The sequence below is a fragment of the Mobula hypostoma genome, chromosome 26 (genome assembly GCF_963921235.1).
Source record: "Mobula hypostoma chromosome 26, sMobHyp1.1, whole genome shotgun sequence".
Taxonomy (NCBI): domain Eukaryota; kingdom Metazoa; phylum Chordata; class Chondrichthyes; order Myliobatiformes; family Myliobatidae; genus Mobula; species Mobula hypostoma.
Window position 1 is genome coordinate 2570886 of NC_086122.1, and position 26125 is coordinate 2597010.

Genomic DNA, 26125 nt, shown 5'->3' on the forward strand with positions numbered 1-26125 from the left:
CACCCCTGATTTAATATCAACAAACTTGCTCAATGTACCATATCCAAATTATTTGCATCCATAATGAATAACAGAGATCTCAACACTGACCCCAGGTACTTAAATTGATCTAAAGTGCTTTCCTTGTGGTAATGAATATTCTTTTAATTGCAACGGGCCAGAACCTGCTCCATTGACCTCGTTTAGAAGAGATAAAGAGAGAAGCAGGGATAAGAAAGCCAGGTGTTGTACTAAAAATCAGGACATTGTCATAGCTTCACTCAAAGGAGACAAAATGGAAGGCTCAGGTACTATATAGGTAGAACTCAGTAAGTCTCTGTATGACTAAAACATTGTAGTTCCATGTACTGATCCGTGCTCTAAGTTCACTTCCTTCACCTTTAATACTGCTAGCATTAAACAATTAAACCCATGCTTCCCATTGTGTCTGATATCTTGTGTTTGGCCTGATGGCCTCCGTCAGGCAGGACTTTAAGTTGGGATGTTATGTTGCAGCTGTGCAAGATGCTGGTGAGGCCACACCTGGAGTATTGTGTACAGTTTTGGTTATCCTGTTACAGGAAGGATACTACTAATGTGTCCAAGGATCTGCACTCTTTCCAGCTCAATGGACCGGAACTTATTAACGTTTGGGCAGACAAAGGTTGGTATAAAGGATAGTAAACGTGTTGTGATTTGCAATCTCAAAGGTTTTTTTTGAAGAGACGACAATGATGGCAGAAAGGAGGTAGAAATTGCTTACATAGACTCTAGCAAGGTCTTAGACTTAATCCTACATGGGAGGATACATGGGATCTAGGGTCAGCCTGTCAGTTGGATACAAAATGGTTTGGTGGAAGTAGTGGAGGGTTTTTTTGTCAGTTTGGAGGGCTGTGACTAGTAGTGTGTTTCAGGGATCAGTTCATTTTTTGAGGAAGTTCCCAGGTCCCAAGAGATTGATTTATATAGAGATCTTGCTAAGACTTTAGTCGTTAGAGTGCAGGGGATTGGAGGGTGACCATATAGATGTGTATATAGAGGTGTTTTAGACAGAGAATTCACACAGTCTTTTACTGAGAGTAAAGAGAACCAAAAACTAAAGGGCATACGTTTGTGAAATGAGAAATGATTAAAAGTGACCTGAGAGGCAGCTTCTGAGAGGGGTAAGTTTTTTTTACGCAGAGTGGTGAGTGTGTGGAACATGGGAGGCAGAGGCTGACATTCAATCATTTCCTTATTGAAAGAAGGGTGAAGATAAGGTGTATGGTCTCAGAGTTTTCGTGGGGTAAAGGAACCTAAAAGCGGAGGACATAGATATAAAGTGAGAAGGGAAAGTTCTAAAAGGGACCTGAGGGGAAACTTCTTCACACAGAGGGTGGTAGGTATATAGATCAAGCTGCCAGAGGAAGCTGTACAGGTGAGTACATTTTTGATTTTTAACAGGGATATAGACAATTTTTTTTGTAATTTATTTTTTTATTGAATTTCATTATCAAACAAACATTTCCATAAGATGTATTTCAGATAGTGTACATATATATCTATAATCATATTTGCCACAAATCTCCACATAATATTTATCTGAGGTATACATTTATAGAAAAGAGAGGAAAGAAAGAACAATCAAAAGAAGAAAACTATGTACAGAGTAGGGAGTGATGTTTTTACAACATACTTGTGAGAATAAAATCAGGCCTATGAGGTGTTATGTAGTTAAACCATTTTTTGCAGTATGAATAAAATTGTTGCAACTTATGATTAACAGATGCTGTTATCTTCTCCATTTTGTAAATGTCCATTGTAATTTCCATCCATACATTTAAGGTTGGGCTCTCCTGTGATAACCATTTCCTGGTAAGGGTCTTTTTACCAGCCACCAGCAGTACATTCATTAAATATTTATCTCTTTTCAACCATTCTTGAGGTATATACCCAAAATATATGGTCTTACTCTCTAAGGATATTTCATATTTAAAGATGTCTTGTAGGGCATTATGTATCCCACTCCAATAGTCTTTGATAACGGGGCATTCCCAGAAAATATGATAATGGTTTGCATTTTGATTTCCACAATTTCTCCAGCAAACAGGGGAGCTACTATTGTAACGGGATTTCTGAGAGGGTGTAATAAAATATCTTATCAAGTTTTTCCACCCGAACTCCCTCCATTTCTGTGAACTGGTACACTTCCATTGATACCTCCATATTATTGTCCAGTCTTCCTCAGATATTATTATCCCTCCTTCCTTCTCCCATACTGTTTTAATGTATGAAGTTGAATGTGTTTTAAGATTTGACAAACCCTTATAAACGCTTGAAATTATTCTACTACCGTTGTCTGAATTATATGCTTTTCTAAATAGCTCTATCAGACATGTACTTGCCTTGGTTACATTTTTAACCGTCCCATTAACACTGTCGCATCTGTAAATACCGGTAAAAGTCTTGCTTTTCTAATAGGTGTTTCTCTTTGAGCATTTCAAAACTGAACAGTGTTCCTTCTTTCATTATATTGCAAATAGCTGTTATTCCTTTAGCTGTTCAGTCCTTAAATCTAGCATCCAGTTTATTCGGTGTAAAATCCGAGTCATATGCACACCATTTAAGAGTTGCAATGTCTCTCTCTAGTTTATATTCTTTTAGAATAGTTTTCCATATTTTAAGAGTCCATTTCACCCCCGGGTTGTCAATATTATTTATGTAACTTTGTAGGTTGTTATCAGCCAAAATCGCCTGTATGGGGATGGAAAGTATCCTCTCCTCAATGTTGTCCCATTGAGTTTTTGTCATATATGTTAATGATCTGGATGATAGGGTGGTAAATTGGATTAGTAAGTATGCATATGATACTAAGATAGGTGGAGTTGTGGATAATGAAGTAGGTTTTCAAAGCTTGCAGAGAGATTTAGGCCAGTTAGAAGAGTGGGCTGAAAGATGGCAGATGGAGTTTAATGCTGATAAATGTGAGGTGCTACATTTTGGTAGGACTAATCAAAATAGGACATACATGGTAAATGGTAGGGCATTGAAGAATGCAGTAGAACAGAGGGATCTAGGAATAATGGTGCATAGTTCCCTGAAGGTGGAATCTCATGTGGATACGGTGGTGAAGAAAGCTTCTAGTATGCTGGCCTTTATAAATCAGAGCATTGAGTATAGGAGTTGGGATGTAATGTTGAAACTGTACAAGGCATTGTTAAGGCCAATTTGGAGTATTGTGTACAGTTCTGGTCACCGAGTTATAGGAAAGATGTCAACAAAATTGTGAGAGTACAGAGAAGATTTACTAGAATGTAACCTGGGTTTCATCTCCAAAGTTACAGAGAAAGGTTGAACAAGTTGGGTCTTTACTCTTGGGAGCGTAGAAGGTTGAGGGGGGACTTGATAGAGGTATTTAAAATTATGAGGGGGATAGATAGAGTTAACGTGGATAGGCTTTTTCCATTGAGAGTGGGGAAGATTCAAACAAGAGGACATGAGTTGAGAGTTAAAGGGCAAAAGTTTAGGGGTAACATGAGGGGGAACTTCTTTACTCAGAGAGTGGTAGCTGTGTGGAACGAGCTTCCAGCAGAAGTGGTTGTGGCAGATTCGATGTTGTCATTTTGTCAAGTTAAATTGGATAGATATATGGACAGGAAGGGAATGGAGGGTTATGAACCGAGTGCAGGTTGGTGGGACTAGGTGAGAGTAAGTGTTCGGCACGGACTAGGAGGGCCGAGACGGCCTGTTTCCGTGCTGTAATTGTTATATGGTTATATGGAGCGCCATATGATGGGTTGCACCAGCATATCACGGCTCTCAACTGTGCTGCAAAATAATAATCTCTAAGAGAAGGCAGGCCCCATCCCCCCTTTTCCTTGGCTAATTGCAAGGTTTATAGATGAACCCTTGGCCTTTTACCTTGCCATATATATCTTGATAGCATCTCGTTCCATTCATTGAATTGATTTTGGTTAATCTCTTATGGTAGGGTCTAAAAGACATATAGTAGTCTGGGCAGTATATTCATTTTAATAGATTCAATCCTTGAACTGAGACCAAGAAAAGGAATTAGGTTCCATCTTGCTATATCTTCCTTAATTTTTTATATATAAGCTGATAATTGCATTCTGATAATTTTGCCAAATCTTTTGACATAATGATGCCCAAGTATTTGATGGACTCTGTTTTCCATGCCCAAGGATATCTACTTTCAATTTCTCTTGGTGAGCTATAGTTGGCTTTTATCTATGTTGATCTTGTATCCTGATAATTGGCCATATTGTTCAAAGGATTGCATCAATTTAGGTAAAGTGTGTGTTAGTTGCCCTAGATAGATCAAAATGTCATCCATATAACAGGCCAATTTATGCTCTGTCCCTTTAATAGTAATTCCCCTGATATCTTCACTTTGTCTGATGTATTGAGCTAATAGTTCCAAATATAATGCGAAGAGGTGTGGTGATATATAATGTGGTGACCATGCACAACCATGTCTCGTGCCCCTTTCTAGGGTAAAAATATTAGATAAATATCCATTGATTTTAATCCTGGCAGTAGGATTGTCGTATAGTTCCTGTATAGTTTTAATAATTGTGTCATGTAGACCAAATCTATGTAAAACTCTGTAAAGAAAATTCCAATTAACTGAATCAAATGCCTTTTTAGCATCCATGCTTATCACTATTGCTTCAATTTCATTTTTTTAAATATGATCCATAATGTGAAGTGTCCTTCGTATATTGTCGTATTTGGCGTTGTATAAAACCTGTCTGATCATTATGTATCAGTGTGGGTAGAAACTCTTCTAATCATTTGGCCATGATGGAGGTAAATATTCTATAATCCACATTAAGAACAGATATTGGTCTAAATGACCCACATTCCATTTTATCCTTGCCTTCTTTCGGTATAGCTGAGATTATCGCCTCCTTCCATTTGAGTGGCATTTGCGCCTTTCCTTGGGTCCAGTTCAGTGTGGGAGGTAAAATAGGAATTAACTCACTTCTAAACTCTTTATACCACTCTGCCGTATATCCATCTGATCCTGGTGACTTGCTTAATTTAAGCCTACTAATTGCAATTTTTAGTTCAGCTTCAGTTATGTCAGCAGTCATCGTTCTATTTTGTTCTTTGCTTAAAGTGGGGATCTCTGAAGAATTCCGGAAGGTGTCAATTTGGGTTATGCTTCCCCCTGGAACTTTGGAATATAGAGTTTTGTAAAATAGTTCAAAAGCTTCTTGAATTTCACTTAGCTTATATTTTATCACTTTTGTTCTTGGATCCCTTATTTTATGAATTGTATTTTCTGTTATTTTTTTTCAGTTTCCACACCAGTATTTTCATAGATTTAGATCCACTTTCATAGTGTCTCTATTTCAGAAACGTTAATTTTTTTCTAATTTCTTGTGTAGCCAAACTATTAATTTCATTCCTAATTTTTTAAATTTCCTCTAGTGTATCCTGTGCCAAACTCAATTTGTGTTTTTGTTCTTCAGCTTATTTTGTAATTCCACTAATGTTCTATTCCTTATTTTTTTCTTATATGAAGACGTTGCTATAAATTTCCCTCTTAAGACAGCCTTCAGAGTATCCCATAGGATGGTAGGTGAAACCTCTCCATTATCATTGAATTCTAAGCAAAGACCAATTTCTTTTTTAATTTGTTCCTTAAAATAGGGATCATTGAGTAGACTTGAATTTAGTTTTCAAATAGTATTCTTTGGTTGTAGGTCAAAATCAACAGATAAATATATAGGTGCATGGTCACTTACATCTATTGTCCCAATTCCACAGGTGATTATTTTGTCTCTATCTTTTCCGAATGTCATGAAATAGTCTATTCTTGTATATATGAAATGGGGGGCAAAATAATGAGTGTAATCCCTTCTGTCATGGAAAAGGTCCCTCCATATATCAATTAGACCAACATCCTCAAAAAGAGTGTTAACTGTCTTATGTAAGGACTTTGTTTCATAAGTTTTTCTATTGGAAGAGTCTAACATTGGTTGTAATTGTAAATTTACGTCTCCCCCACATATCAAGAGACCTTCTGTTTCCTTTACCATAATATTAGTAATTTTCTGGCAGAAACTAATACCACTTCCTGGGGGTGCATATATATTCAATAAAGTAACTGGATTTCCATCTATATTTCCCCTTATCAGAATATATCTGCCCCCCCCATCTCCCATTTCAAATACTTCTTCAAAATTTAGCTTACTTGAGATGAGAATAGCAACTCCTCTTCTATGTCCTGATTTATATGAGGAGAAAAACAAATTAGTGAAGCCCATTCTCTTTAATTTTCCATGCTCATTATCACTTAAGTGAGTTTCCTGTAAATATACTACATGGGCTTGTTCTTTTTTCATTTTTGATAGAATTTTACTGCGCTTGACTGGATTCAACAGCCCATTGACATTAAAAGAAATGAATTCTACTTTGTCCTTAGCCATGTGTATTTATCTGTTAGTATATCATTGATATTTGCAGAATATAACTTAATCGATCTACTCCCTGAACAAATAAGAGCCAAGAAACGTGAATAATAAATATAGGTAACGAAGGTGTGATTCCAAGGCTGGGGTCTCCTGATGACCCTGGGTTGGGCTAGAAGAAAAGTCTAGCCGTGGGGGATAGTCCCTCCTACCTGTGGGTTAAGGGCCCCCGTTGCAGTACCTATAAAAGTAAGAAAAAAAAACTATGTCCATTACACAGAAATGATTTCCCTGAGTATTCCTCCCATGTATATATTCTCATTTAGGTGTGGAAAAAGGAATGAATAAATGAATTTTTAAAAATCCACATTATAACACGTATTTCTCGAGATAGGCATATCACCATCTACTTTTCCTTCTGTTTAGTTTATCAGCACTTTTAAAGTTAGCCAATCCTTATGGCTCTTCTGGAGGAGGTGAGGGCTGCCCTCGGAGAACTGACAGTCTCTTCCTAATATCCTTCTCTCATCCTGCTCCCGTCCCCTGCTTTCTAGGTTCTCTTATTATTTCCCAAGCAGTTCGGGACAACTGCTCAGCCAGACTTTCCCTTGGTTTGACCACGCTAATGGACAGTCCTCTGTTGTTCATGTCTGTGGTCGCCTCCTCCACTGTCTGGTACAGTCGCATCCCTTCTTGGTAAAATGCCCTCAGTTTAGCAGGGTACGGGGTTTGGAATTTAATCTTTTCTTACTCTAATATTCTTTTCACTTCGGAATATTCCTTCTGTTTCTGTAGGACCGCCGGGGGGTAATCATGATCGAAGTATATTAACTTCCCATTCCAAAAAGCCCTCTTCTTACCCCAGGCCCTTCGTAGAATCTTTGCCTTGCTTTTGAGTCAAAGGGATTTATGTACAATGGAGCGCGGTTTACTTTCTCTGTCTCGGGGAGGCCGCCAGATGAGCGAACGATGTGCCCTCTCAATTTCAATCTCTATAGTCTGGGGAATCTCCAGCGCCACCCGCAGCAGCTTGTCTACAAACTCCATCAGCGATGATCCCTCCGCTCCTTCGGGAACATTATAAATCCGGATATTTTTCCGTCGCGATCTTCCCTCCTGGTCAAACAGTTTACTTTCCTGTTGATTTAATATTTTTATCGTCTTAGTTAGTATCTGTTCCACGTTTTGCACGCGATCTTCCACCTTCTCAATTCGAGTCTCTACCACCGCTATTTTCTGATTGACGTTGGCGAGCTCTGACTTTATATCATTGAGTTGCTGTTTTATATCTTTTTGGACTTCCCTTATCTCTTCCAAAATCCTTATCATATTTGCCGCTTCACACGGTCAGCCTCACCGCCACGCATACGTGTAGGAGAGCCGCGCGCACGAGGCCCATCATCAGCCTCGCCGCCATGCACATGTGTAGGAGAGCCGTGCGCTGTACCTCTCTCTCCCATAGGCTCCGCAGTGGGGCTTCTTTTATCTCCATTCTTTCTCCCCATTCTTGCCCCCCTTATCAATTCAAATATTTTCAAAAGATCTTGTATTTGATAGATTAACGGGGCAAAATATGCGTTTTTCCGGAGGAGCAGTTGATTTAAGCTGCCCATTCTGGACGATGACGTCACCGGAAACCAGATTATAGACAATTATGATAGAAAACGTTTAGAAGGATATGGCCTGACACAGGTAAATGGAACTATGTGAGGCTGACATCATGTTTAGTATTGAAGAGTTGGACTGACTGTCCTGTTCTTGTGCTTTATCACTCTGTGGAAAAATGAGACCTGCAAATGCAGAAAGGGGAGGGAAGATGTAACCGGCGATAGAGAGCTTGGCTTCTTCCACAAACATAAAATAATGACTTCCCACTCCCCTCTTCTGCAATCCTCCTAAATACAAGAAGTCTGACCAATTCCACTGCCTTAACCCCAAACTCTCTCTATCTCCAACTCCAAACTCCAAGCCCTTATCAATTTCGAACACCAAAAGATTGCCAGGGCAGCAATGGTGACAAGTACCTGTGAGCTCAGTCAGCATCCTCCCCTTCTTTCCCTTTCCTGCTCTTCCCCCTCCTCTTCTGCATACCCTCTCCTGTGCCTTGAAATCTCATCCTCCCTTAATCTATGCTCTCCCCTATGCTTTTTTCTGTCTCCTCTCTTCCTTCTGATTTTTGGCTATTTAAATATAGCTTGGTCATAAGGAATCAGCACACTATGCTGAATGATGGAATGTGAACAGCTGGCCAGCTTGTTACTACATGTCCAACACAAAAAAAACATCGGCAGCACGTGATGTTTGGTCTCCTCCGACTTATTCTGGCACACCTGTGTCAAAGTGGTCTCTTTGAGTTTATTTTTCATGTTGATACTTTTTGCCTTTCAGAGCCTTGGGCTGAAATGTTAACACAATATTAGTAAAATTTTCCTGCTGCCTTTGTACTCCTTATTGATTTTATATTGATGACATTTAAGCATGTTGAGTGTAATATGTTCTCATGTGCTTAACATTTTTCAAGATTTGTTCATGGATTGTAATGTTTCTGAAAGTTTCGGTTGGATTTATGGCTATTTGGCTTAGATTTATGAGAATACTACCAAGACTTAAGGATCTGATTCACAAGGAGAGGTTCAATAAGCTGGGATTTCATTCCTTGCACTATAGAAGACTGAGGGATAACCTTACAGAGATGTATAAAATCATGAAGGATATCGACAGGGATTTTCTTTTCCAGGAAAGGGGAATCAAAAACTAGAAGGCTCTGGTTTAAAGTGAGAGGGAAAAATTTTAAAGGATCCTGAGGACAAAGTTCTTCACATGGAAAATGGGGCATGTATGGGATAAGCTATTAGAGGAAGTGTCTGAGAGAGGTATAATAATGACATTCAAAATAAACTCTTGGACAGGTTTAGAGAGATATGGAACAACTGTGGGTAGCACAAGCAACTTCAGCCAAAAGGCCTATTTCCATCCTGGATTACTCAACAGTTCTATGACATTATGGCACGCATAAATCTGTTTTTAGATAAGACTTTACTGTCTATAGTAATCAAATTCACTAATGACCATAGGGGAGGACATCTGTCAACCATTCCTGGGCTTCCTACACAAGGCTACAGACCTACAGTAACGTGATTGACTCATAACTGTCCTTGAAACAGTGCAGCAAACATATAGCATCTTCCAAGCCCTCAATGTGCAGTAGTTGGAATGACATGGGCAGCAAAAACAGGGAATACTGCCACACCATCCTGATTTGGAAAGAATATTGTTGTTCCTTTCGTGTTAATGGGTCCATATCTTGGAAATCTCTTTCTCTCTCTTGAGATATCCACGCGTCAAGCATTTCACCAGTTTGTAAAGGCAGCTCACCACCACCTCCTCATGGGTAATTAGGAATGGGCAAGAGAATGCACATTCTGTCTGTGAACTCCATAAGCTTGTAATGAATAAGAAAAAAATCCAGTCTCTCATATTCTCTTACATGAACAATAATTATTTCTCTAATCTAGGTAAGCTTCTAGCCAATGACAACCCCAGGATGTTGTAAGTCAAATGAATGTGAATGGGTGAAAGTTAGACTTTGCCTCGTTGGAGGTTGTTATTGACCACATTTGTGAAAGATGAATGTCATTCTTGCATTCTGCGCATGCGCCAGTCATGCAAGCAGCCTTTTAGAGCCGTTCCCACTAGTATTCTTACTTTTTTCTTCTTACTTTTTTAACTTAGGTTATTTGTTGTATTTTTTTTTCACGGTAACACGTTGAAGCTGCACCCTCTCTAACATGCTGGAGAGAGAGTTTTATTTGGGTTTTTAGCACTGGAAATAGTTACATTCCGACACGTCTCACTAGCGGGGCAGCAGTATGGTCGCATTGTTTATTCCAGGGGCCAGCTGATTGCGCTTATGCTGGCCGGTTTAGTGAGCAGAGCGGTGGACACCCCGGCTGAAATCTGGAGGAAAACACACAGGGGATGCAGAGGGGGATCACAAAGGCGAGGAAAGAGGACTGGGTCGAGACAACAGAGACTTATGGAGAAGAGGAGTTCGGTGGGTAATAAAATGGACGAGTTGACAGCGCTAGCCAGGCGTCAGAGAACATTTCGGGAGCGCAGTGTTATGTGTTTTACTGGGGCTGCACGAGGACATACCCGATCAAAACTTTTCCATGGATGGCTTCCAGACCGTTCGGGCTGAGCAGAAGTGCACTGAGAGCGGTAAGCGTAAAGGAGTTGGGGGTTTACTGTTCTGGTTAACAATGGATAGTGCAATCCTGGTCATATTACGATCGAGGAACGTGTTTGTAGACCGGATATTGAACTTTTTGCTGTTGGACTCTGGCCATATTCCACCGAGATACAACACTGGGCGTCACGGGAAGTTGTTCCTGCCTGTGACCATCGAACTTTGCAGCTCCTCCCATGAAGGGTCAGACACCCTGAGCCAATAGGCTGGTCCTGGACTTATTTCCATCTGGCATAGTTTGCATTTTGTTGTTTGGTTGTTTGTGGTTTTTGTATTGCTATATTTATGCTCTATTCTTGGTTGGTGCGGCTGTAACAAAACCCAATTTCCCTTGGGATCAATAAAGTATATCTATCTATCTATCTATCTATCTATCCAAGCCTGAAAGTTGCACAAGGCATGGATTTCCTCACTACCTGACACTCACTGGAATTGAAGGCTGGTTGATTGTATTGGTTTGGAATTGTCACATGTACCAAGCTACATTGAAAAGCATGCCTTACATACCATTCATACTCATCAAATCGATACACAATACATTGAGACAGTGGAGAATAAAGTGTAAAAGATACAGTAAAAGTGCAATACAGGTTAACAATAAAGTGCAAGATCATGATGATGTAGATTGTGAGGTCAAGGGTTCATCTTACAAGAAGTCCGTTCAAGAGTCTGATAACAACAGGGCAGAAGCTGTCTTTGTCCTTGGTAATACATGCTTTCAGGCTTCTTTTATCTTCTGCCTGATGGGAGAGGGAAGAAGAGAGGATGTCTGGGATGGGAGGGGTCTTTGATTATGAGGCAGAAGGGTTACAGACAGTGTCCATAGAGGGGAGGCCGGTTTTCATAATGTACTGTGCTGTGTCCAGAACTCCCTGCAGTTCCCTTCTGCTCTATGTAGAGCAGTTGCCAAACCATGCAGTAATACATTCAAATAGAATGTTTTCTCAGGTGTATCAATAAAAATTGGTCAGAGTCGTCACGGACATGCCAAATTTCTTTAGGCTCCTAAGGTAGTAGAGACAATGACGGACTTCAATGTGATGTCATTGGTTGTGACATCAATATGGTTGGACAAAGATTGTTGGTGATGTTCACACCTAGGAGCTTGAAGCTCTCAACTCTCTCTGCACCATTGATATAGACATGTGCAATGCCTCTTTCCGAAGGCAAAGACCAGCTCTTCAGTTTTTTTTGAAATTGAGGGAAATATTGTAATGACACCATTTCACTTAAGCTCTCCATCTCCTTCCTGTACTCTGACATCATTATTTAAGATACAGCCCGCGGAGGCATCACCTTGAAACTCGTAGATGGAGTTAAAGCAGAATTTGGCCACATGGTCATCAGTGTACAGGGAGTAGAGTAGGGGGCATGAGGATGCAACCGTGTGGAGCACCAATGTTAAAAACAGTCTTAGCAAAGGTGCTGCTCTCTATCCTTACTGCTGGTTTGTTGGTCAGGAAGTCAAGGATACAGTTGCAGATGGAGGCATTGACTCCCAGATTCTGGAGTCTGGTGATGAGTTTGCTTGGAATAACAGTATTGGAGACAGAGCTGTGGTCAGCAGTCTGATATAGAGGTCTTTATTGTGCAGATATTCCAGAAGTGAGTATTGGGCTAGGGAATGGGGTCTGCTGTAGACCTGTTTCAGTGACAGGTAAATTACTGGGCAATTGTTTCCATATAATACTGCCAGAAATTACCTGCTTCCTTGCCCCACCTACACTTCTCTTTTTGTCCTACTCTCCTATGTTTACCCAACCACTAAATTATAGGATTCTAATGTTTTTCCAAAGAGTGTATTTACCAAAGGAATGTGTGGATTTATTGGTTCATAATCATTACAATAATTGTAGTAAATAATGCAAATTGGACCCACGGTTCTTCACAAATGCAGCAAATTTCTGAAGTTAGATTCATCCAATGAAAAGTGAAAAACGGGATGTCTCAGTGTTGGCTTCAGAGAGCAATGTGTCCTTAGTTTTCATCTTTATGATGATCATGGTGTCATGCTATGTTAACGAGGTATTAGTTTACTCCTACATTGTTATTCTTGATGGATTTGTTTTAGTATCCTGTTTCAAAGGTTGGTTAATGTTTCCCGTTTGTATATTGTAATAAACTGCCACCATTAATGAACCAGCCATTAAAAAAACTGTTATCCGAACAAATTGCTGCTTGGTTAGGTCATGTCATCGTGGTACCATCTCCTCTCTGCCTTTACTCAAGTGACACACACAAAATGCTGGTGGAACGCAGCAGGCCAGACAGCATCCAGCATTTTATGTGTGTTGCTTGAATTTCCAGCACCTACAGATTCCCTCATGTTTGCGTTTACTCAAGTGATGTTGGTTTGTCTTCTCTGGACAACCATCTAATTTCAAGGTACAAATATAATTGACTCAACTCTCCCTTTCCCGTATCTGTATTTCAGCTGGCATGAAATCTTTATATCATTTAAAGAGGAATATGACTTGGCCCTGCTTTGATCCCTCAAATTTTGTTGGAAACTGTTCTTAGGTGCATGTTGTCTTTACATTCTTTTGTTTTGATTTCATATGGTTTTCTCCCTGACTGCAAAACGTTACCCACCACTTTCATATTATGTTAATAATCTCATGCAATATTCCCTTCTAATCACTCCTGGCCCCACAAACTTCAGCATATATTGTAGTCAAGCCTTGAGTCTTGTCTACTGAATCCAGCTGGATATATAAAGGGTTACCACTTATCCCCCATCTGCTGGGTTGGTGCATTGACCAGAATATTACTGCACAGTGTACTGCCATGATATAAATAATTGTGTGAATTCTCCAAGTGCCTTGTGATGATAATGAATATTTTATGACTGTGGTCACACATAACTTGAACAGCGAAGTAGTGAAACCTTCTGCAGTTCAGTTGATGGTTTGTGTTTTTTGATAGATGTATTCATTTGACAACCTTACACCATGGGATCCCTTGGTCCACTGCTCATGCAAAACTGAACCACTTACCCCCACCTTAAACTGCATTAATCCCCCTTGCCTCAGTGCACTGCCAATTGGAGATATTGTTATCAATTGCAAGTTCAATTTGTAAAGGGTTAGTTTCAAGGAATAAATGAGAACCTGTCACAGTAACAGGGATCCAGTTATGTGATTTCCCTGCAAATTTTAGATGGTGAATTTTGCCTCCCTCTAAATTTGAATTTGAATTTGAATTGACTTTATTCCTTACATCCTTCACATACTTGAGGAGTAAAAATCTTTACATTACATCTCCGTCTAAATGTGCAATTTGCAATCATAGTAATTTATAATAAATAAAACAGTCAATGTAACATAGAAATACACTCAAATCAGCGTGAATTAATCAGTCTGATGGTCTGGTGGAAGGAGCCGTCCAGAGCCTGTTGGTCCTGGCTTTTATGGTGCGGTGCCATTTCCCAGATGGTAGCAGCTGGAATAGATTGTGCTTGGGGTGACTCGGGTCCCCAATGATCCTACAGGCCCTTTTTACACACCTGTCTGTGTAAATATCCTGAAGCATGGGAAATCCACAACTATTGATGTGTTGGGGAAAAAAAGATGAGGACCAGATTTAAAAGGTGGGGGGAGGGGAGAGAAAAGCACAAGCTGGGAGGGAGAGGGATGAAGTAAAGAGCTGGGAAGTTGATTGGTGAAAGAGATGCAGGGCAGAAGAAGGCGAATTCTGTTAGTAGAGGACAGAAGGCCATGGAAGAAAGAAAAGGGGAGAGAAGCACAAGAGGGAGAGCAGCAAACACAAAATAGGGTGGATGTGGAGAGGATGGTCCCTCGTGGGGTATCCAGAACTAGAGGGCACAGCCTCAAAATTGAGGGATGACCTTTTAGAACAGAGATGAGGAAGAAATTTTTTAGCCAGAGAGTAGTGAATCTGTGAATGCTCTGCCACAGACTGTGGTGGAGGAAAGCCAAGTTCATGGGTATATATATCTATGAGACAAAAGTTGACTGTTTCCTGATCAGTCAGGACATCAAAGGATATAGTGAGAAGGCAGGTGTATGGGGTTGAGTGGGTTCTGGGATCAGCCATGATGGAATGGCGGAGCAGATTGTTCTCTTTTCCCAAGATGCTGCCTGGCCTGCAGAGTTCCTCCAGAATTTTATGTGTCTGACCAGTAGTCTCTCGGATAGGACTGTGCACTGTGAAGTGTTAGTGGTTGCTGGATTTCTTAGCTGCCTAATGCTATGATTCTTTAAAACATTCAGTCATAATTTCCAAGTGATCCAATCCAATGTCTGTCAGTCTGGTCACTGCTATTAACTGATCATGACCCATGATAGGCAACTAGAGTCATTTAGCTCCAACGGTTCACTTGGAACCGCTCTCTTGCCTATTCGTTACTTTTTGTTACAGTTGATACTTTATGAATGAAATTGTTTAAGGTATTTAAGTGTCCTTAGAGAGTTTGAAGTTGCATAGTGGGAGATGGGCCCTTTGACCCAGCATTTCTCTTTTAGTGTATCTGCACAATTCACTGCATTAGGGGTAAATCACCCTATGTTTTTCCTATTCATGTGTTTGTCTAAATGTCTTGTAAACATGATGATTGTATCTGGTTCCACCACTTCCTCTGATTGTGCATTCCATATATCACCCAGTGCCTGTGTGAAAACATTTCCTTTCCAATTCTCACCTCTTGTTTTTGATATGCGTAACATGGGAATAAGATTCTGACTCTTAGTTTTATATACCTGTATCAGATCTCCATTTAGCCTCTTTTTCCCTGGTGGAAACAAGTCTGACCTGTGCAGTCGATCTCAATAATGTAACATCTCCAATTCAGCCAATATCCTGGTGAGTCTCCTCTGCACTCTCTGGAGCAGGTGTTCCCTAAATTGTTTTATGCCATGAACTTTGCCATTTACCAAGAGTGATCATGTCCCAACAATTATATTCTTGCTCCAATCTATGAAGGCAAACATGCCATGTGCCACCTTCACCACCTTATCCCCTATCTACTTTCAGGGAACTATAGGCTCAAATGCCAATGTTCCTCAATTCATTCTTGTGGTACCCTACAGGTTGTATTTATAATCACAAAACCATCCTTCCAAACCATTCCTGTGTCCATTTATCCAGCTTGTGCTGAATTCCATGTGCTGTTGTGCTTGTTTCTCTTGAACCAGCATTGTAAACCATGCCAGTGAGCTGTAACTGTTGATACTTGCAAAGGCAAAGAAAGTGGAGAATTCAGCCAAATATCCTTTAAACTCTCAACTAATCTCAGTGATTAATTGCAGTAATTTCAAAAGTCGCAGTGCGTGATACACTCATTACTTAAATTACATACTGTACACATCCTCTGTGTTCATTATGTTAAAGAGTACCACGTCCACAAATTTACTATAAGAAACAGATGTAATATGTAATTTAAGTGCACCTTGATGAGTTTATCATGTACCATGGAGTAGAAATACCTGAATTGCATACGGGCTAATTTTATGGATCAATGTGTTGAAAAACCAACTACAGACCATAGTAGATTGGTTGTGTGTAATGTGAAATACTTACTTAGCAGTCTTATGTGAGGTCCCTTGGGGAGCAGTGACCATAATTGAATCCTTCATTAAGATTAAGATGGAAAGTTACATAATGAATTATTAAGGTCCTGAATGTAAATAGAAACATAGAAAATCTACAGCCCACAATGCTGTGACAAACATGTACTTACTTTAGAAATTACCTCGGGTTACCCATAGCCCTCTATTTTTCTGAGCTCCATGTACCTATCCAGGAGTCCCTTAAAAGATCCTATCGTATCTGCCTCCACCACTGTCACCGGCAGCCCATTCCACACACTCATCACTCTCTGCATAAAAAACTGACCTCTGACATCTCCTCTGTACCTAATCCCAAGCACCTTAAAACTGTGCTCTCTAAATAAAGGAAAGTATAATGACATAAAAGCAGGCTGAAATATATTGGAGAATGTTATTTATGAGACTGACAAGTGAATAGGCAATAACAAATATTTAAGAGGCATATTGATGAACTATATTTTTTTTATTTCTGTTTTAGACAGAAATAGAACTGGAGAGGTAGATGGCTAACAAGGGAAATTCACAATAGTATTGATCAGAAGACATAAATTTACTCAATAAAGCAGTGAACCTAAGGACGGGGGTAAGTTTAGGACACAGCAAAGAAGGTTCAAAGGATTAATTAAGTGAGGGAAAATAGACACAAGAGTAAACTTGTGTGAAATATAAAGGCTGATTTTAAAAGTTTCTACACAGGAGACAAAAATAGTGAGAACAATTTTTGGATTCTGGTGTTGAAATCTTAAGTTCTTTCAGAAATCAGAAAAGAGGAATAAAACTTGTTGCTTCGCGATCATCTGATTATGAGTGGTTAGAACAAAGAAAGAAACAGGAACAGAATAGTGGTGGAGGTCTGTGAGATGAGAAAGACAAAAAAATGGGAACAGAACGGTGAGAGGTCTGTGACATGAAACAGGCAAAGAAACAAACAGGAACAGACAGTGATAGAGGTCCGTGAGATGAGAGGGGCAAAGAAACAAACAGCTGCCTAGCATAGACCAGCTATTTTTGTAACACAGAGATAAATAAATCTTCCATTCAAATATCTAGATAAGAATTAATCAATTAGAAAACACTTATTCCATACTGCAATACCAAGTTCACCCATGAGAAAGCACTTAGTTAAATACTGTAGGACAAAGAAGCTTCCAGAGTTTTCCAGAATTATACTTTGTCTGGTCACTAGAGGCACATTAAACTGTTATAAAGATATAAAAACTACCTAAAATACAAGAAGATAATTCATTGTTAAACTGAAAAGAAAATAACAATTAAACAATCTAATATAAGAATGAAACAGTCAAATTCAATAAACTGTATGGCCGTCATTGTCAGAAAGAGCCACAAAAGCAGGCCCTGTGACACAATATCCAGGGCACCTTTTGCTCTTGTAACTAATCCCATTTGTCCACATTAGGACTATGTCCTTCTATATCTTGCTTTATTAAGTATATGCCTTAATTATTTATTAATTCATTATTCGTACCTTATTCCAGTACCTCCACTGGCAGTGCATTCCAGATATCAACCACTCTCCATGTTAAAAAAAAATTGACCCTCAGATCTCACATAAAACTCATTCTTCTCAGCTTAAATTATCTTCTTATTTTTGATATCACTATCTTAGAAAAATGTTCTTGACTTTCTGCCTTATTTATACCTCTCATAATTTTATGCCTTCAACCTTTTTCACTCAAATGAAAATAAACCCAGCCCATCCAATCGCTCCATAACCAAGTTCCTCCAATCCAGGAAACATTCTGGTGAATCTCCTCTGCACTCTATCCAAAGCAATCACATTGAATAGATATTGCAGAACAAAGAAACGGCAGGCCAATTGAACAACAAATTAGGAGAGAAATAATCTCCGGAAATGTTAGATAATACAGATGAGTCCATCTACCTAAACGGATCTCTTCTCCCTTCACAATGCCCACATCACTCCATTATATGACATTCATGTGCCTATCTAACTTGTTCTTTTAAATGCAGGAAGTTTCCTTTTCCTTCCAGTCAAGCTGCTGGCAGCATCCCTAGCGGAATACATTGTAGACTGATATCATTTCATTGATTTGAAACATTTCACAATGCACAAAGTGCTGTGGGCGTTCAACAGATCAGGCGCCACATATGAAGAGAAACGCTCAGTTAAAATGTCAGGTCTAGATCTTTCATCTGGACCAGAAATATTTGCTATATTTTTTTTCTCTGTCCACAGATTCGGTCTGACCTCCTGATGAAATCTTCTGGTTTTATTTCCTATTTTCAGCATTGCCAATTTTTCTTTATCCTTTTAAAATTTAGTTGCTCTACTTTTGTTGAACAGCATTTGCCGCACTGCCTGTCGGAAGTATGCTGGATTTCATTTTCAGGCATTCAGAACACTAGATTATTATGTCTTCAGATTTGTTGTTGAGCAACATGGAATCTTAAAAATAGACATGACATGGTTCCTTAAAAAACAGACATAATTTCTTCTTCATAGTTTCAGGTTTATTGGTTGTGGTCAAAGACTGCTGCTACAGTTGCAGACATCTGATTTAATTATAATTTTTTTTAAGCTGAAGGCAAATGGGGTCCATGGAACCACTGGAGTTTGTGTTCCAAGACATGTGACAGTGGTTGGCAACGGCGCTTCCGGATGTGTAAAGGAACAAGTGTCAAAGGTTATCCATGTGAAGGATCAGGGGAAGAAGTCAGGACCTGCAATGAGAAAAGATGTCCAGGTGAGGAAAACTATATTTCACAGTAATTTGTGCAATGATATAACTTATGATTTACTTTCTCTGCATATTTGCTTTCATCCTTTTCTGTTCACAACAATGGTTTCTATCTCAACATCTAAAAGAGTACAGAGTCAAGGAAACAATTGTCAAATCCTATCTGAAATCCAGCCTGACAGTAATCCCTGATGCACCTTAAGGAGTGGATTTATCTTAAGAACTCTCTCCCCCAGGTTCCCTTACAAACATCATAGTCATTGATTTCAAGTAGCTTACTTTGGTGGAATGAAACATAAAAAACATGAAATAGCCAGCAGGGTAGATAGAATCTTTGGAGAAAGAAAGTGAGCTGGGATTTAAGTTTGCTGGCACCATCTACTTTGTATTTGTGGAATGATATTAAAAATCTAGAACTAGGAGGAAATCACTTAAAAATAAAATGCTAATGATGAAATGAAGATATGTTTCCCCTCAGGGAGTCATTAGCTTCTGGAACATTTTTGCCCTCAAAGGGTGGCAACGTCTTGGAATGTTTTTAAGGCACAGAGAGGTAGATGCATAAAGTGCTTGGGGTGAATGTGGTTAGATAAGAATGTGAAGCTGTAGTTACAGTCTAAGGGCTATGTGGCCTACTCCTACTCCTTATTTACCAATTGCAGTACTTGTAACTCAGCTGCTTCCAAGTGTAATATTTCTGGAGACTACAGTTTTCAACATCGGGGGTGACAGAAGTCGTACACCTGTGGAGGGACGCATCTGCTTGTGGAATATCAAGGCCACTGATATGTGAAGTCCTTGGCTTCTCATTCACTCCAGATCACAGCTGCTAATTTATGTGACATTTTACATTTTGATAAGATAATATTATAGGTCTTCCAAACAGTCAGCATGAATTAGAGGAACAAATACATAAGGAGATCACTGTGAGGTGTAGTAATAATACCGTTGTAATAGGTGATTTTAACTTTCTTGATATTGGCTGAGTCCCATAGTGCTAAGGAACTAAATGGGAAGAATTTGTAGCAGGTGCCCAGAAACACTTCCTCGAGCAATAGGTAGAAGGCTGTCTGAGGCAGGTAACATTACCCAACCTTCTCTTAGGTAATGAGACTGAACAAGTGGCTGATGTATCAGTGTGGGAGCAATTTGGGACCAGTTTTAGTTTTACATAATAGATTAGGACCAGAATTAGTTAAAATGGTTGTGAAAAAGAATACATTAAAGTCCTACTTGGGGACTTTAAGTCCTAAAGTCCTAATTTTCCAGATATTAGAAATTGCAAAGGTTGTTTGGGTGAGAATATATATCTATATATATGTAAGGGGTTTCTTCTTTTATGTTACTGTGATGGCTATAAAATGGATTTTCTGTAATAATAACTGCGATGTAAGGAGTTCTCTCTCTCTCTGTGTGCTTGTTTGGGTTATATCATTGATAAGAGAGAGAACGAGCCAATGAGCGTCCATGTTATTCTTTTTGTGGGTGATATTCTGTGTCATATGGCTGGGAACCGTGTGGTTTGGTGGGCTTTTGGGAAGAGACCCAAAGAAGAAGGACGTGCTGGACGTGCTCTGGTTGACCACCGTGGTTGGTCCCGAGCGGCGAGTCGAGGGGGTTGGAGGGGATTGCATGGTGGAACGAGGACCATGTTAATTGAGCACCAATGGTTGTGCGTGAAGTGGTTGAACTCTAAGTTTGGTGCCTTTTACTTTCCCTTTTATATTGTATCTCTATTAATTACATAGTTCCAGTAAGATTTATAAAGTGTAATCTGTAAATCGTACATTGTGTGCTGTCTGATATTTGATGTGTGAGTTTGTATCAGGTGGCATTACACAGCAACTATGCAAACGTGAGACACGGTTTGGCGGGTGGACGGGGTTTCCCCTAGCTGAACACAAGCCTATAGTCTTGAGCATTATATATATATATGCGTGTGTGTATGTATTTGTGTGTGTATATATGTGTGTGTATATATATGTATATATACACACATACACACACACATAGATAGATATATATATATATATACGCACACACGTACACACATACTTATATACATACACACATACATATATACATATACATACATATATATAAGTAAATATAACGCCTTCGGTCCTGTATTTGGAGATAATTAGACAGGCAAGTACAAAACTAAAGGTGTTATATTTGAATGCACGCAGTGTACGGAATGAAGCAGATGACCTTGAAGCAGATGAATGAAGCAATTAGAGATCAGCAGGCATGACATTGTGGCATCACTCGCATTGTGTTGAAAGGGTAGGCAGGCAGGCAGAGGGAGTGACATGACCCAGTTGGTAAAAATTGAAATCAAGTCCTTAGAAAGAGGTGACATAGGATCAGAAAATACAGAATCTTTGTGGGTAGGGTTAAGGATCTGCAGAGGTAAAAAAAGACCCCAATGGGAGGTGTATACATGCCTCCAAACACCAGCCAGGATATGGGCTATTAATACAATGGACGATAGAAAATACATGTGAAAAAGCCAATGTTATGTAGTCATGGGAGTTTTCAATATGCAGGTAGATTGGGAAAATCAGGTTGTTGCTGATTTTGAATCTCGAGAGAAAATTTGTAGAATGCCTACAAGATTGCATTTTAGAGCAGCTTGTGCTTGAGGCTCCTAGGGGAGGGATCAGCTATTCTGGATTGGGTGTTGTGTAATAAACCAGATTTGATGAGGGAGCTTCCAGTAAAGAAACCCTTAAGAAGCAGTGATCATAATATCATAGAATTCACCCTGAGAGGAAGAAGCTAAATTCAATTGTATCAGTACTACTAAAAGGAATTACAGAGGCACGAGAGTGGAGCTGGTCAAAGTTAATTGGAAGGGGACGCTAACAGCGATGGCGGCAGAGCAGCGATGGCTGGTGTTTCTGAGAGCAATTCGGAAGGTGCAGGTTAGATACATCCCAGAGAAGTATTCTAAAGGTAGGATGGTGCAACTGTGGCTGAAAAGGGAAGTCAAAAACAACATAAAAATGAAAGAGAGAGCATATAATAAGCAAAAATTAATGGGAAGTAAGAGGATTTGGAAGCCCTTAAAAACCGACAGAAATTAGGAGGGAAAATATATAATATAAAGGTAAGCTAGCCAACAAAATCAAAGAAGATACCATATGTTTTTTTAGATCATAAAGAATAAAAGAGAGGCAAGCGTGGATATTGGACCACAGGAAAATGACGAAGTTGAGGTACGTGGTAATGGTGGACATAGAAATGGCAGGTGAATTGAATAGGTATTTTGCATCAATCTTCACTGTGGAGACTAGCAGTATGGCGGAAGTTAGAGTGTCAGGGGTCAGAAGTCTGTAAAATTGCTATTACCAGGGTTAAACTACTTGGGAAGTGATACGATCTGAATGTAAATAAGTCACCTGCACCAGGTGGACTACATCCCAGGCAGCTAAAGAGATTGTGGAGGCTGCAGTAATGATCTTTTAAGAATCACTCAGTTCTGGTATGCTTTCTGAGTAATGGAAAATTGCGAATGTCACTCCACTTTCAAGAAGGGAGATAGGCAGAAGAAAAGAAATTATAGGTCAGTTCGTCTGACCTCAGTGGTTGGGAAAATGTTGGAGTCGATTTTTAAGAATGAGGTCTCAGGGTACTTGGAGGCACAGGTCTGGGTGAAGATCAATGGGACCAGGCAGCTTCAGTGGCTTGGTACACACTAGATAGGATGAATGGCCTGTTTCTGTACTATACTTTTTTATACTTTTCTGAAACTGTGTCTATAATGCGGAGGCTTTATAAGGCACTGGTGAAGCCTCAGTTAGATTATTGTGAGCAGTTCTGGGCTCTTATTTAAGAAAGGATGTGCTGATACTGGAGAGGGTTCAAAGGAAGTTCACAAAAATTATTTCAACAATGAAAGACATCATATGAGGAGCTCTTGATGGCTTTGGTCCTGTATTCGTTGGAATTTAGAAGAATGAGGAGGGATGTCCTTGAAGACTATTGAACCTTGAAAGGATTAGATAGAGTAGAAGTGGAGAGGATATATCCTCTCACTGGGGAGTCTAGGACCAGAGAGCACAACCACAAAATAGAGGAACGTCTATTTAGAATGGAGATGAGGAGAAGTTTCTTTAGCCAGAGGGTGGTAAATCTGTGGAATTCGTTGCCTCAGGCAGCTGTGCAATCTAGGGCATTGGGTGTATTTAAGTGGAGGCTGACAGGTTACAGCGAAGAGGCAGGAGAATGGGGTTGAGAGGGAAATGGATCAGCTCTGATACAATGATGGAGCAGTGAGAATGGGAAAATTCGCAGTCAACATGTACCTATTAGAGTGAAGGGCAAGTCTGGCAGGATTAGGGAACCTGGATGATGGATGAGGCAAATGTCAGGTATGGACAGCCAGAATAAAGTGAATCCTCTCAGGAGTATAGTGGATATACGGGTACAGTTAAGAAGAAAATCAGAAGAGCTGAAAGGATATCCTTGACAGAGGAGTTAAGGAGAATTTTAAAGATTCTAAAAGAGTAAAAGGGAGAGATTAGTGTGGTCCTCTATGTGTGGTGCTGTGGGAGATGGTGGAGATCTTAAGAGAATACCTCTCAGCTAAATTTACTGTGGAGAACATAGAACAGTACAGCCCAGTACAGGCCTTTCAGCCCACAATGTTGTGCCAACCCTTAAACCCTGCCTCCCATATAACCCTCCACCTTAAATTCCTAAGATCATGGAAGGTCATGAGTTCAAGGAGGAGAACAGTGATGTTCTGATGGATATCGTTATTATGAAAAAGGAGGCGTTGGCGGTCTTGACAAGGTGCAAGAAGTTTGACAAATCCCCATGACCTTACCAAGTGTACCTGAGAAGATTGTGGAAAGCTAGGGAAGAAATTGCTGGGACTCTGGCAGAAGTTTTTATACTTTTAACACACATGGGTGACATTCTGAAAGACTGGAATATGGTTATTGTTGTGTCTTTATTTAAGAAGGTCTGAAAGGACAAGATAGTGAACTACAGGTTCTGAAAGACAATCTATCTGCACTTTGGAAGCCCGGGACAGACTAGGAATAGTATTCTTGGCTCAGTGCATGGGAAATCATGTCTTACAAATTTGATTAAGTTTTTTGAAAAGGTAACCAATAGGATTGATGAGGCTAGGACGGGGAGACTGTTTTCTCTGGAGCAGAGAATGAGGTGTGATTCCGTGGAGATTTATAAAATCACAAAGAAACATAGAAACATAGAAAATAGGTGCAGGATTAGGCCATTCGGCCCTTTGAGCCTGCACCGCCATTTATTATGATCATGGCTGATCATCCAACTCAGAACCCCGCCCCAGCCTTCCCTCCATACCCCCTGACCCCCGTAGCCACAAGGGCCATATCTAACTCCCTCTTAAACATAGCCAATGAACTGGCCTCAACAGTTTGCTGTGGCAGAGAATTCCACAGATTCACCACTCTCTGTGTGAAGAAGTTTTCCTAATCTCAGTCCTAAAAGAGCATGAATAAGGTGAATGGTGACAGTCATTTTCCTTGGGTAGTTCTAAATCTCAGGGACATAGATTTAAGGTGAGAGGCGATAGATTTAAAGTGGACTTGAGCAAATTTTTCAACCAGACAGCGATGGGAAACAGAACAAGTTACCAACGAAAGTAATAGAGCTGGGAACAATTACATTTGGATAGATACTTAAATAGAAATCTATAAGTTCACCATCTGAATTTGCCAGTTATATCACTATTGTTGGCAGAGTCTCAGATGGTAGCATATAGGAGTAAGACAGGTAAGCTGGCTGAGTGGTTTTGCAACGATAACTTATGCTCAATGTCAGCAAAATTAAAGAAATGATTATGGATCTCCGGAAGTCCGGAGGACATCTTGATTAAGGGGTCAATGGTGGAAAGAGTAGTCAGTTCTTGGGTATCAACATCTCGGAGGATCTATACTTGGCCCAACACATCGATGCAATCACAAAGACGGCATGCTATACTGGGGCATTGAGGCTTCTAGTCAAGATGATGTCGGGCTGCAATATCCATCGATGTCATGGTTAAGAGTTAGTTGTATTTTTGGCTTAGTGGGGATGGTTTTGGGAGCAACATAGGCAGGTTAGGGTTTGGGTCAGGGATGAGGGGAAGTTAGAGTTTAGGAACAGTAAATGAAGAGACTGGGCAAGGGTTAGAGCCCAGGTTGGGGCTTACCACCCTTGAACATCAGTGATTCTGAAGGTTCGGTCAGCAGGCACTGAAGAAATCAGTAATCCCCAAGTCGACGAGTCCCAGTTCCGGGTCAAAAGTCCATATCAGCGGGAATTGTGAGGGCTGGTGACATCCCCTCCCCCCAGGTCACCGGGGTCAGGTACCCATGCGAGTCCAGAAGTTGAGAACCAAAGATCCATTGAGACCTGAAGTCAGAGTCAAACCTGTCACTACCCAGAAATCAATGAGTTCCAGAGTGCAAAGCCAAAGGTTGAAATCCAGGGGTAGATGCCTGAAGGTAGGAGCCCAAAGGAGTCATGAGGGCTTGGGTTACTGGGGTCAGAGGTCTGTACGAATCCTGAAGGTCAAACTTGTGATCAGTGAGACCTGGGGTGAAGGTTGAAGTTGGAGGCCTGAAGTCATTGAGCCCAAAAGACCAAGGGCAAGCACTGGAGGCCTTGAGGAGGCCTGTCTTAGGGTTGGAGGCCTCTCTGTGTTTTGAAGGAGTAGGAGGGGGGATAGGGGCTTGTTTTGCTGTTCTTGCCTTATTTTGTTGTTGTTATTGATGATGTATGTGTTGTTCTGTAGGGTAATGTTATTGGTGGATCACCACCGATGTTGAGATGGGGTTCATTTTAAGAGGCTAGTCAGACGTGATGACATATTACATGAAGTTATGTTATGGCACTTTATGTGTTTGGTGTTTGAAGTACAATAAATGAGTTGTTATGGTTTTTCTTAAACATAAAGCACCTCACATTATTTTGTTTGTGATGTGACGAGAATACACATAAATTAAGATCTTTGCTGGCCTGGGATAGCACCAGTGGCATCAGCAGTTGGTCTGCCACCTGTCCTCAGGGGAGGGAGAGATAAGGCACACAATGAAGCAGCATTTGGAGGTGTTAATGAAGGAGCCACCAGTCTGGGTATTGTCAAGATCGGCTCCCCCTTTGAACCCTGAATTGTTTGAAGTGATGGACAGGCGATCTGGAGATGTGTAATGA

The 26125-nt window shown here is 40.2% G+C and overlaps 1 protein-coding gene across 7 annotated transcripts in view; it reads left to right on the forward strand.

Annotated features, from left to right (window-relative positions):
* LOC134338213 (adhesion G protein-coupled receptor B2-like) overlaps nt 1–26125 on the forward strand; it is a 1212788-nt gene that overhangs the window by 440278 nt on the left and 746385 nt on the right. For all 7 annotated transcript variants that reach the window (XM_063033890.1, XM_063033884.1, XM_063033886.1 and 4 more), the window contains one exon: nt 18776–18940. In XM_063033890.1, coding sequence (XP_062889960.1) covers nt 18776–18940 — 165 coding nt within the window. The remainder of the gene's footprint in view (nt 1–18775; nt 18941–26125) is intronic.